This window comes from Platichthys flesus, chromosome 1 (assembly GCF_949316205.1).
Source record: "Platichthys flesus chromosome 1, fPlaFle2.1, whole genome shotgun sequence".
Classification (NCBI taxonomy): Eukaryota; Metazoa; Chordata; class Actinopteri; order Pleuronectiformes; family Pleuronectidae; genus Platichthys; species Platichthys flesus.
The window spans coordinates 22138336-22152075 of NC_084945.1; the positions used below are offsets into that span (position 1 = coordinate 22138336).

At 41.0% G+C, this 13740-nt stretch overlaps 1 protein-coding gene across 1 annotated transcript in view; it reads left to right on the forward strand.

The window, feature by feature from the left end:
- Positions 1-2841: 2841 nt before the first annotated feature.
- tox3 (TOX high mobility group box family member 3) overlaps positions 2842-13740 on the forward strand; it is a 39842-nt gene continuing 28943 nt past the window's right edge. Inside the window, exon 1 of the mRNA XM_062388991.1 lies at positions 2842-3541. Within this exon, the coding sequence (XP_062244975.1) occupies positions 3440-3541 (102 nt within the window). The 5' untranslated portion in view covers positions 2842-3439. The remainder of the gene's footprint in view (positions 3542-13740) is intronic.

The following is a 13740-nucleotide window of genomic DNA, read 5'->3' on the forward strand; positions in this document are numbered from 1 at the left end:
ACTATGCAAAATCAAAATGTCTGCAGTGAAAGAGGTTATGCTTTGTATAGACTCTGGTTGGATTGTCACTTTAAAGTTCAGCTAATGAACCCTTCATCCTGTCTATTAGTCACATTATATAGAAAATGTCCTCATTATCTTTCATTACAATACAGATATATGTTTTTTTTATTTTAGCATGATTTCCATTCAAAACTAAATATGTAACTTTGTCCCTTAGGGGTCCCTCAATCAAAATGAGAAGACCTGGTGATGACACCGTAAAGCAGCGTTGGATTATGGGAGCTGTTGTTTTAACCACCAAACCTGTCTGACGCAACCCATATAAAACAAAGGTCTGATTGTTTTTAGACATTTTAATGAAGAATTGTTACATATTTTATCTTGAATGCAAAATGTCCTGTTTCTAAAATCTCTAGACAAATCATAAATATGCCCTTTAACATTGTCAATATTTGTTTACTGAACACATTTTTACTTTCAAAGCCTTGCTTTCTATTCTTTTATGAATTTCTTATTACACCAGCCTTTCAACCAGTAAACAACAAACTATTTTTACTTTTTTATTCATACATACAGTACAGCTTCCTGTAAACCTGATGAGATGTTCTTAAAGTAGGTGGGCTTCTATAGATCCCTGGTGTGCACATATTCTCCTCCAATGCTGTGAAGTACTTCAACAGAAAATAATATCTCTGATCTGATAGTCTGGAAATAACAGTCTCCAGCAACCACATAGAAGTAACACTAGCACAAACTTGTCTGAGACGTGCATTGGGACAACTGCATAGTACGCACACTGCATATACACCGCGGGCATTTATAGTCAAGTGGTGAAGTGCACAGGGTTGTGTCATGCGGCCAGGGATGCACAAGTGGTATTGTATGAATCCCGTCGGGTTGAATCATCACCACAAAATGACCTGTTTAAAACACACGTGTATTCATATCAAGGAGGTTCACATTTCAAAAAGTAAAGCTCGCATAACAGGAACAGGGTGTTTTGTTTTCTCAGGGTCACCACCACCTCCACATAAATAGCCTATTATTGCATCTGACCATTATTTTTGTACGGGTTCTCAAACAGGGGTCTTGCCGGGGCAGATTTCAGGTTTTGTGGAGAGAGATGTTACATGAAAAAGCCCTTCAATCTAGAACGGTACCTCACCACAACATATCATTTTACAAATTAAGACCTGACTATAGTGCATTTGGATGATTACATTGTGTGACTACACATGCAAGGGTAGTGCATCTGGATATATAATATACAGAAATCAAGTAAAGGTGCAGAAAGTGTAAACAGAAAGATAACAGGGTTGCTCACATCAAAGTTATATGTGTGTGATTAATGAGGTCAAATGGAGATCTGGACCCCAGGTGATGCTTTACATTAATCTTTGAACATAACAACACCAGCAAGCAATTACCAAGCTACACCAGCCTCCACATCACAAAAAAGAAAATCATGACTGATAGCAATTATAATTTAGTGGCAACAGGGAAATGTGCACCCAGAGCCTTTAAGTCATATAAATGGTCATTGGGAAGCTCTGGATCATGCTGTGACTGCTCTGGACAGTGGATTTGACTCCAATTCTCACTTTTTTCATTTTTCACTACCAAGGTTTCATCCCCAGATGCTACCGTGCAGACTCTGGCTCAAAATGTGTAAGAAGGCAGCTCTCGTATCTGAGATAGTTTGTCTTCATTTACGGAGAGTGGGAGGATTCGTCCATCTTTATTTATTCAGTCTATGGTTGAAGCAGTCAAATAGCTTAACTCTTATACACGACTGTGATAGAATTCACTTGTTACCTCACCAAGTATGCTTGTTTTACGCTAGCATACTTAGCTTAGCCTTAGCTTGTTGATAGCAGTAGAACAGCCTAAGCCAACTCTGAAATCGAGAACGGACGAGCTTCAAGGTGTAATGGAACAGTTGAAACATGTATAAGTTAGCCAGCTAGCCATTGTTAGCAAAAACATTTAATAATAATGCATTATGCTACATTTCACGGATTTTAACACCGTAGTAAAACATCCACAGGCAGTAATTGTACATTACTAATGTCTACGACACATTTAACGACAGAAGTGCAAATAAACAGTAAAGATTACAGCTTTTACTACTAGTGATATAGGGAGGGGCTATCTTGGATTTCGAAAGTCGGGGGTGGGGAGGTTCCCCCGACCTTTCAAGTTGAAATTCTGACTTGAGGGGGTGTTACAGTTGCAACCTTTGATTCTGGAGGTTGGAAATTCTGAGTTTGAGCCCTTGTGTATTACATTACATTACATTACATTTCATTTAGCTGACGCTTTTATCCAAAGCGACTTACCTTCAGTGCATTCAATCATGAGGGTACAAACCTAGAACAAGCAGAACCAAGAAAGTACTATTTCTTCAATAAAGCCAAACTACATAGTGCTATAAGTAATTGCCATTTAAGTGATACTAAATTGTTAGGTTAGACTTTTATTCAAGGTATAGTCGGAAGAGGTGTGTTTTTAGTTCACGGCGGAAGATGTATAGGCTTTGGTATTAGCTAGCATACATTTGTGTGCCTCTGTCTCCAAAGCAAAACACAGCCCAACAACAAAATACACAAAGGACTGATTGAATATTTTTAAAACAACAACATTTGCACCTACACATACACCGCAGACTGCCGTGATTATAATTAACGATCCTACTCCAACCTGTCACATGGATTTAAATGCAGTGTTTTCGTGGGCGGGGCTTGACGTGTTTGGGGCGTGGCTGGCTTGTCCACACATTCCTGGCTGTTCATCAGTACAGACCAGTACAGACCTATGGTACAGACAGGCAGAGCTGAAGGCTGCACAGGGACACCAGCGTGTGTACCACATTATCTACTTACGCCATCTGTGGACTGTTGTTGTGCTTGTTCAGAAACTACATACGCGGCATCGAACAGATGGGCTCGCGCGAACTGACAGTTTGTCAACTAGTGAACTAAGTTGGAGGGATGAAGTTGTGAGAAGCGCGGAGGATACGGACGGTCCCCGCGTGAGGTTTTGTCTCACTCGTTATCATAAGTGGTTCTATTTCTTTTTTATTCTTCCTGAATGTGAAGGAGGGAGGTAAAAAAAAAAAGAAAAAAAGGAGGTGGACCCACGCGCAGTCGCCGGTCTCGTGGCTCCTTTGTATACACGGCAGCTCCCTGACAGACAGCGCGCCGGGCACAGTCCACCACACATGTGGACTCCCTCAGACATGAACCAGGCGTGAAGAGGAGGAATATCCAAACTTTGACCTCCGGCTCGTCTCGTTTACCTTCCCCCCCTAAAGAGAGCAGAAGCCGGGGTCAGCACCGCCGCGTCTCCCCCCGTCTCTCCTCCTTGCGCTTGGATTGTAACCGGCAGAAAGTCACCGGGCTCCGGCTCCAGCTGCTCCGACACTCGCACACTCACCATGGATGTAAGGTTTTATCCGACCGCCGCTGGGAACACTATCCCCGGAGAGCCGGCCAACATGGATTTTGCCCACTGTTTGGGCTACTACAACTTCAACAAGGTGAGTTTCGAAGCCTCCTCTTGTTTGTGTGTTTGTGTGTTTGCGCGTGAGACCATCGTGCTCCTCGGCTCCCTCATCCAACACTCTACCGCTGGACATGAAGCCCAAAACAAGCGAGATGCTGATTCCCGTCCACTGCCTCATATTGACCGATCGCCGATGCTGAAGTTAAGGGACGTTTCCCTGCTTTGCCACAAACTTTGTTGTGGCTGTGTAATAAAGGAAAAGCACAACACAATGCTAGTGCAGTGGCCGAGTGATCCACTGTCATACAGCCAGCTCGAGTGTAGTGTACTTACATAGACATAGATCTACAGCTATAGGGATGAGGAGAGTAACAACAATACAAAGAACAGATAAGTTAAAGCAGTGGTTTTCAAGTGGTGGGTCCGAGGACGTCTGGGGGTCTGTTCAAAGTTTCCTGATTCATCCATTAAAATGATCATCACATCTGTGTGGACTTGGTGAAAATATTTGAATACATAATGACTATATTTCTAAGACATTTCTCTTCTGTTATTCTATCACAAGTAGAAGTGTTACAAAATAATTGGCTCTGTCAAATTATTCCACGGGACATAAATCAGAGTGTGACCGGAATATTTTCAGTCTAGAAAAAATTTGACTTGGTAAATGGCAGAAAAAGACTAAACGCATATATGGTGGAAGGGCTTGACTGCACAGTGCGATGAGCATGTGGAAAGAAACAGGGAGAATATGCAGTTAACACTTAATGAGCAACACCTCTAAAAGTAGACACCATGAGAGTATGTACACACGTCAAATGGTTCAGTATTATGAAGAGGACAAGTCGTGCACAGGAGCCGGTGTTGGATTGCACAGTTCAACACGCTGCTGTGTCATTGCATCAGTAGCCTGCATTGAACAAGCATTCAAATGTGATGGAAGACTGATGCAGAGAATCTGGTGTCAAATAAACTCAAACCGCTATGCACGGCTGTGATCCAGTTTCACGACCCTCAACATGAGTGTGGTTAAACAGTGTGTTACAGACCAATGTGACTGCTCTTTGCATGCAGATTTCTGTAAGTGCACAAAATAACGTCCAAGTCATCCTCGCATATTAGAGCCAACTTTATTATTTTAAGTAATTTTAAGTTTTAGTAAGTCAGAGCTGCTGTGTTTCAGTGTTGCAGACACTGCTTTCTCTGATTATCAGTTCTCAACTTCACAGCTTCACACACACACACACACACACACACTCGCAGTCAAAGAGAAACAGACTCTATCTGCTCTGTTATGAATGCGTTCATTGTCATCATTGTGCTGTGTTGTGCACTTAATCTTAAACATAGCATCAGTAAACCCTCAGCCCGTCAGACCAACAAAAACGGCCACATGATGCACCCAACACAATGTTGCTGCAGAGCTGATACTTTCTGCATTCATAGTATAACTATTAGTGTATCCACTTTGTTACGACGGAATACAAGCGCTGCAGTTTCTGAGTTTCTAGTTTTTTTTTTGGAAGTCTCAATTGTGAGGCAGAGGTTATGTAAAACCCATTTGATGGCTTGTGATGTTTTTGTCAGTGATGTAACACTTGAACTATTGGCCAGTGATCCATCAGCAGCTTGACTCCCATGTGAGAGAGAACATCACTATGACAGGGAAAAATAACACAACAGCGACATGCTGATTTAAAAAAAAAAAAAAGTCTAAACAATCCTACCCCTACATCCCCCCCCCTCCTCCCTCTCTCCCTAGCACACACACACCTAGACACACACACACCACCCCTTCCCAAATTATTCAGCCCCTTGCAATCTGATGCTGTTCAAAACAGTTACCAGGTTTCTCACTATTTCATCAGCTCTTTGTCAAGTGGCCAACTTGTCATATGTGCCCAATTTCATCATGTCTTCATCAGCCCTGAGAAATGTTAACTACGTTGCTTTGAATCGGTGTCAGAGTGCGATTTTATTCCCTGCTCGTAAACTCCCCGGGTCAAGCGAAATTTTTCCAACTGCAACAGTAATTGGCCACAATGCAAAAAGGAGGCAGAGGGAGCGAGAGGACGGGTGGCGAAGAAGGTGCTTATCCAGTATCTCTTAGCAGTTATGTTGGGGAGACAGGAGGAAATAAAGGATGTGTTTCATGCAAATGACAAAGCCTTTCCATGGTGAACAAATAGGTTGTTTTGCATGCATCTTTCAAATAAGCCTCCAGTTAATTTGAATCGACTTGCTGAAAGGTAGCACAATGCGCAGCCGTTAGTCATCCAAAAGATGTGGCATGTTTACAAGTCCCACGGAACTAAAGCCCCACTTCTTACATCTATTTATAACCTGTCACCGCACTTTTTTGAGAAAAAAATACAATTTCCACTAGATTCACAGTTTTGATTTGAAAACCTCAAAAAAAAACGCTGGCACAGGAAATGTTCAATTTTAATGACAACAGAGACAGAAGGGCCCAGAGGCACTTTGAAAACATCAGAGATTCTTTTAAATTTACAGAATATCCAAACGAGTGGCACAAACTTAATTAGGTGCTGCAGTCATGACTAATGAAGCCGCCTGTTTCTTGGCACAGAGATGGGGGGGGGGGGGGGTCCTGAAGAGAAACACACCACAAATTTCACACAGACGACTGATGTTCAGCAAGAAGTCACTGCTCTACCGAAATCTGACAGAATTAATCTCTGCTCTTTTTATCGACTCTGTTTAAAGCAAACATTAAGGTTTATGTCTGTGATCTTTAAACATTAAATGCAGGAGTGTTCAGGTGGGTGACGGGGCTGTCACAGCAGGGTCCAGAGCTCTCTTAAACTATCTTGACTTAAGGTTGAGCATGGATCAGTTACACTTAAGGACCCTACTCATACTGGCTGTTATTGGTAACTTAAAGTGACATGGATACATATATGTCAAAATAATGACCTGGACAAATTAGAGCCGTGTGCATGAAAACCACGCAGTGTATATAGCGGTGGGCTTTTGTTCATGCAGCTGTCATTTGTGCAATGTATTATTTTGGTGATGCCAGTGATGTGTTTTCTCTGGTTGTGAGCTCTTCAGTCAGACACAGCATTAACTAAAGACAGGGAGTTGTATGGATTTGATTGGTTTCTGGATTTGTTGAAGTCACATTTGATTGACTTTAATGGTTTCATGAAAGAGACCCTGTGTTATTCCCACATTTATGGCCATCTGGTCTTTTCTTCAGGTTTAATAATGTTTCAGATACAGTATCCATTTAGTGTGGGCTTTCATTACCTCCAGTCAAAGAGAGACTGAAATCACCAACAGATGTTCATACAAACTTTTATCCTGCGCCGGTGCAAGCACTTCAGGTTTATTTGCAAAACTTGCACCAGCATCATCTAGTCATCGTAACTCTTTGCAGTTGGTAATCGACCAAACATCACAGCTTATTAATGGCACTTTAGCAGAGGCATGTGGACAAGTAGCTTCACAGTACATTGAAGATGGAAAATTGCTAAAAATATGTAGCATTAGCTACTGTGTCAATGCTGATGTTGAGGATTGTGGGAGGATGTACTGCTGCTGTGCTTCATAAAAGATTTCAACAATCAAAGACAGGTTACCAAATGTCTAATCAACAACAGCCGCTTCCGACTTAAAGCTATAATCCTTCAAATCTTCATGAAATCAAACCTCATTTTCAATTAGAAGGGCATTCAGTAGAATGCATACTTTACATCAGTCCCCTTAAATCCAGTCAAACTGCACCATATTGCACACACCCTTAAAAATCAGTCCCTGTAAATATCTCTGATTTCTTTTCATCTATACCTTGAATTATTCCCATGGAAATCAGTGAAAATGGCAAAAGAAATGACCTCTCCATCAACGATAAAGAAAGTGATAAATTCCTTGATCTGCACCAAAATCTATTTTGTTATCCCCTGCAGCAGCAATTATCAGACGACTTTATGGAGCCTGTAAAATGTGGAGTTGTAACACTAACCTGTTCATGGTTCATGTGGCTCTAACCGACCCATGTACAGCATATGAACGGAAACCAAAAACAACAAAGTTTCAAGCAACTGGGGCAATGATCTTAGTGAGTTTCCGTACTTCTACAGCAGCAAACGGTTGTGTCCAAAACATTGTGGGTCAAGTTTATTTTCTCCCTGCTGTCCCTCCTGCTCCATTGGGAGGGAAGGGGTTAAGCCTATGCTCAACCAGGGGGCCTTGTGCATCTCTCCAGTGTACACAGCTGGTGCCATTTCATCACACACATTCTAAACATATCCAAACACAACTGAACGCGTGTGTGTGTGTGTTTGTTTAACCTCAGAGGCTGCCTGCTTTGTCAAACTCATCAGTTGATGGATATGACTCCAAGGTGCATGGTAAATGTTCAAATGTCCTAAAAGTGAATAGCTGACGTGTTTTGCTGAGCCTCTTAGTTGTAGCCTGTCAGGAGATTTGTTAAACACCTAATTTTCCCACCCGGATTAGAGTGTGTTATTTTTAGTTCACTCACTAGAACACACACATGCACACACTGTAACTCTGAGTTTTCCTTCAACTAAGAATCACGGCTCTGTCCATGTATCTCTCTACTGAGCAGATTACCTTGTTTTAATGCACAGCTCTGCACTTCCTGTAATGTACTGGATATCCTGTGAACATAGTTAATGATGGTTGTTATGATTTTACACAAATCAGTGACAGAGGCATAATAGTTGAAAACTGGCATTTTAGAGCTTCACAGTGATTTTCAGTTTCTGAAGAGGAGACCCAAACTAGACCTGTAAAAGCTTTGTTCTAGTGAGTCTGATGCTGCGCTCTCATCCAACGCAAAGTAAACGTTTTGCAGGATTAGATTACATACAAAGTCAATGTAAAGACCCAAAGGCATTTCTTGCCACTTGTGTCAGGCGGCGCAAATAACACAAATAATGCGATGCAAAGATGCAAAATTCGCATCATTCAATTCACCTGCTCGAGTTTAAGTTGAACTTGAACAGCGTTGAGAATGAAACTCGCTTGAATAAGCAAATTATCCTGCAGCCAAACTTGCACGGGTAACCCAAGGTGAACATTCGCTTCGAGTTTGACGTGAACGCAGCATTCTTTACGATTCCTGTGGCACCGTGCTATCACAGCTGTCATTCATCACTCTGCTGATCCTGTTAAGGTGTTGACATATGTCATTTATTATCAATCGTATGAGTTCAATTGGGTCTGTTTTACCACGGTCTGAACCTGTGAGAAACACAAGACCAGTTTGTCTGCTTTGTTTATGAGATGGATATGACAATGAGGATCTGAAATCGTATGCAGACATAGTCCATTACCCAGATCAGCACTCGTAAAGACCCTCTGTAATCCTGCCATCGCTGCTCATAAATCTTCTTCATTACTTCTTGTGCCTTACTCAGCGTGGTTCATTTAGGGCAGACCACACAGTCTAAAATTGTTCCACAACCGGTGTGTTTTGAGGAAACACTGGGCGTCACGTGTCCATCTGACATGGCAGCAGACTAAGAACAAATGTGCAGCTACATGGTTGTTTGATAAAACATCTCTTTCAGGGATGCAAAAAGGATGAATGCACAGGAGAGACACATTTGTTATAGGATTTTGATCATGTACACAATGTCGCTACACAATCCATCACGCCTTGTAAATGCCTGAGAAAAAACTGTTTGTTTTGACATCCAAAGTCGTACATGCTTTTTCCAGGTGTAGTCCGGAAGGAGTTGAAAGGCTATTTAAGTGCACTGTAACTGATCATTGGTTTGTCTTCACGGTTTCTTTTTTTTGTGCCATTTTCCGATCATCAGATTAACAGTGGAGTTGAGATGTGTAGTACAATACAATCTGTCGTCAAAATAAATCAAAATTACTCTCTGCATTGTTGCTACTTTTCTCCAAAATAGACTAGATGAAAAAAAAACATGAGTCACAAAAGGATTCTTATTTTCTGTGTGAATACTGTGCTCCTTTGAATCGAACAAGATCTTTTTTATTTCCACCATGATAAACTGTTTTAATCTTGTTTTGGCTCAGTAAATCTTTGACTGCCTCACCCTTGCTAACTTATTAAAAGACAGGGGGAGAAAAAAAAAAACTCCCTGTGCCCCAGAAAGCCGCTTTTACCGTGAATTAAGCAGTTTTCAAAAGGACCAGTCAATCACTCCTGGTTGGCTGATTCAATAAGTGTTGTGTCCCTTTAGTGGTTAGCCTCGCTGTTAAGGCACATTCATTTTTAAAGCTTTCCAGAGAGGCACCCATTCCATGTTTCATAGATCTAATGTCCAATTCTCTTAATGGGCTCACAGAGCTGTATCAAAACATTCTGCTGTTTTCCTTTTAACTTGACTTAAGCCCTTGGCTCTTTTCAAGGAGCACGGGCCACTGACGAATGTTCCTCCTTCTCTCACACAGTTAAGGCTGATATTTCCTGCAGCGGACTAGTTGAATTCACTGCTTCTCTCTTTTTATATCAGACTTCTTCCTCCAGCAGTTTGTCATTTTCGTTTAAGTCGGCTTCCAATTGGGTAAATGCAGAATGAAGTCATTATTCCTGTAACACATAAATAAGTCCGGTCAACCAAAATAGAAAGATTTTCGGGTTTAGGTTTCATTTAATGCTTTTATGGTTTGATTTATGATTCATACAAATATTAGTCACTGTTCCAGCCATTGTTCATGTATCAGATTGAAACTGAATTTCTGTTTCACTATCTCATTATGGGCTGTATATGTTAGTGTGTGTGTCTGTGTTTGTAGTGTTTTAATTTACACTATGAGTAATTCCCCTTTTCACCGGTCCCCGCCTACATCACACATTCTCATAATGCAGCTTGTTACCAAGTTGTACTAAAATGACCTGACAATAGTAGCAGGTGTGCAAATATCCCTCACACTTCTTGGACAAAGAGCTAAAAAAAATGGGTGGTAAATAACTCTCATTTGAATGGTGAAGTAGGCGGAATGTTGGAGAAACCTATTGCAGGGTCCCAGGAAGACTAACTTTCATTATATCCCTTTTCCACACAATAAAACATGGAGGCCTTTCATTAAGTTACAGTTTTTCTAGAATAGATTGATGTAAGCATTTCCATGGTAATGAGGAGCTGCACCAATCCGAGACGCAGCTATTTCACCTGAGGATCATGGGTAGTCGCATTTGGTATCGTTTAACATTGCATGTTAGACTGTTTCACAATTTCGTAGCTCGTGGTAAGTCTACTTTTTATGCTTTCAACTTTATGGCAGATTATATAATGAAAATAAACACTGTTGATCTTCATAGCCATCTAACCCTGCCACAGTTTGAATTAATTGTTTGAAATATTTGCCTAAGACAAAAGCAATATTCTCTGGCATGTATAGTTTGTTTTTTGTTATAGTTTATACTCAGTTTGAATGATATCAAGATCTTAAAAACGCACACTGATGGAGAATTTCTTACTGTAGAGCTAAGTCCCCGGGGAAATGCGTATCTCTTTAGAAACCTATGTCATACGATGTATGTTGTCTTTATTATTTCTGTTCTGTAATTTACTGCCTTTCTCTGCAAAGTCACCAATACAATTTCTCACCTTGAAGAACTTCTGTATGTGTGTCGACTGCACACTTGAGCATGCATGACTTTTGCAAGCATGAGGCAGGAGGCACTGGCCCATTCAGTATTGATCTGAGAGGATCATTATTATTATCATCACTATCTCCTGACCAACAACTCTGACCTGTCTAACCAAAACCATAAAAACATAGCTCACACTTTAGTTGTCAGGATTGGACACTGTTGAGTTAAGATGTTTTGGAGAATAAACAATTTGAAACACTGTTAACTCATTACATCAGTCTTATAACCGTCGTTTGGTTCCAAGTCCAAAAAAAATCTTCTTGTAGTTTAGTGCGTTTTACACAATAGCACCCTGATATACCAAATCCAATATCTAGCCCTAATAATTACCCAACTGTTGAAAGTGACCCAACTATCCCTATTCTCAGATTTACCGTTACATTTCACGTTTTTTATTTATCTCTAAATTTTTTGTAAAATCATGTGATTAAAAGGAACAATTGACATGACCTCAGTAAAACCTCCACATAACAAACTCTCAGTCCCAGAAACATCCACTTCTATTGTGAATGAGGTCCATGAAATATTTGAGGCAACCTCAGATATTTTCACGAGTGAAATTCAAGGCTCGTTCACAGCACAGCCTTGTTTATTGTGTGTGTGTTTCTTTCTGGCTTGTGGTTTTTCACTTGAGGTCATAGTGTGGGATGGCAGCAGTAGATGTAAGATCAAGGTCTGTGAGCACTGGCAGGGTTTCCCTGGCCAAACAGCCCCTGACGATTATTTCAAATGGCATTCCTTTCAAGGAAACTGATCCACTTCCTCATCTGCGGAGATTCTGACTCATGGTGTAACTTTTCACATACCTGAGCAGCCTTCAGAAAGACTCCTCTTTTAATTTAATAGTCTACCTTACGTTTGTGTGTCTCCCGCTGATAAACAAGACGAGAAGCTGAATGATTACACTGTTTCAAAGGCCTTACAGGCAGCTGATTAAAGTGTTAGGTCGGAGTTAGCCAAGGTTAACCGTCCATAATGATACGCTGCATGGTTTTATGAAGGCTTGTGGCTGCTCAGCTCAGCGGTGGTGACCTTCAGCAGTTCCACGAGCTAATCGTAGCGATCCCGCAGCACCCCCGTAGTTCCGGGACTCCATTAGCTTCTGATATGCATCTAGGAGAGCAGCCCGCGTACAAGGTCCGCCTCTGAAACCGTTCTTGTGTCAACTGTGGCTGACCATCTCTTAGAACTCTTTTCATGGGATGTGTCTCCCGTTGCTGCTCTGGACTTCGTTGATGTGGATATTTTGCATAGCAGGCCATGATGAAGAAGCTAAGTGAGAAGAAGGATTTAGATATGTGGAGGAAACTTCAGCCCTTAGATTGACACCATAATGATATCCACAGCTATAGGGCCTTTTATAACCAGGTTTTACAAAGAAAGAAAATAGTCTTAGCACATTATTACATCACAAGTGAGCATTTGTCATCTTTTATTGCAGTGCATGCAGCCTGTTATTAAAAACAGCAGTATATTGTACACCTGGGTAGTCTTGATTATACTCTTGCCGGTACTTTACATTTTATATTGAAAACTGGCTGCTATCCACACTATACAATTACTGAGTAAGTAATACGCATTTAGAAAGAGAAGCAACACTATTAGCTCTGGTAAACAAGTATAACGATCACAGCATGTTCATTGATCTGTAAAGAGCTCTGACTACACATTCTTGTATGTGTACTTTTAGATTATGAGTGGTAAATGTACTGCACCAACCACTTTTAACGCTTCACACATTCAGACTGCGCTTCAATACTCTTTTTCTATCATATACCATTAATGCACTTTCGGCACTTGCCTCAAGCGCATTTAGGAGTTCAGTATGTTGCTCAAGGACACGTAGGAATGCAGGCTGGAGGAGGCAGGGGATCGACCCACCAATCTTTTAGTTAGTGTACAACCCACTCCAACTACTTAGCAACAAACAGCCATGTTATTTTCTTTATGTTGTTCATCGTTTCGCCTTGGGCCCTGAAATGCAATATTCGATTGTAATAACATCAATTTTTTTTTCTCAGAGGCAGATTGATAATTGGTAAATATGCACACGTCTGCTCATGGATTTGGAGTTACAATAATGTTTGCTGTAATTTAGCAGCCAATCTATTGTGTTTGAATACATTTGCTGTCGAAATGCCAAAGTGTGGTGTCCTTTAAAAGCATTTTGCTGATTTTGGGGATTTTCTGCTGCATGGGTGGTGGCAACAGGGTGATGGGGGTGCATCCAAATCAACAAATTATACTGCTGGCATTCACACTCTTAACAGCTTTCAGTGATGCAGCAGTGAATTGTCACCGTATTTAGCTGGACGGGTATGAACATGCATCCCAGTTTACCCAGTCCTATAACATACTCACTGTTATTTTGTTGGGTTGTCATGAGCTTGAAAGATGACAGCTCTATCCTCAGCTTTACTATCGGTTGGTATTCATAGTTTCAGAGTGATACATCCCTAACAGAAACTAATTAACAAATAAGAATAATTTCCCTGTTCCTAAATCCATCATCAGCACAGTCTCCCATAACAGGCAAGCTTCAAGCAGGGACAACAAAGTAGTACATAAATCAAAGAAGTTTCCTTTGCCAAGTCAGAACCCCCTGG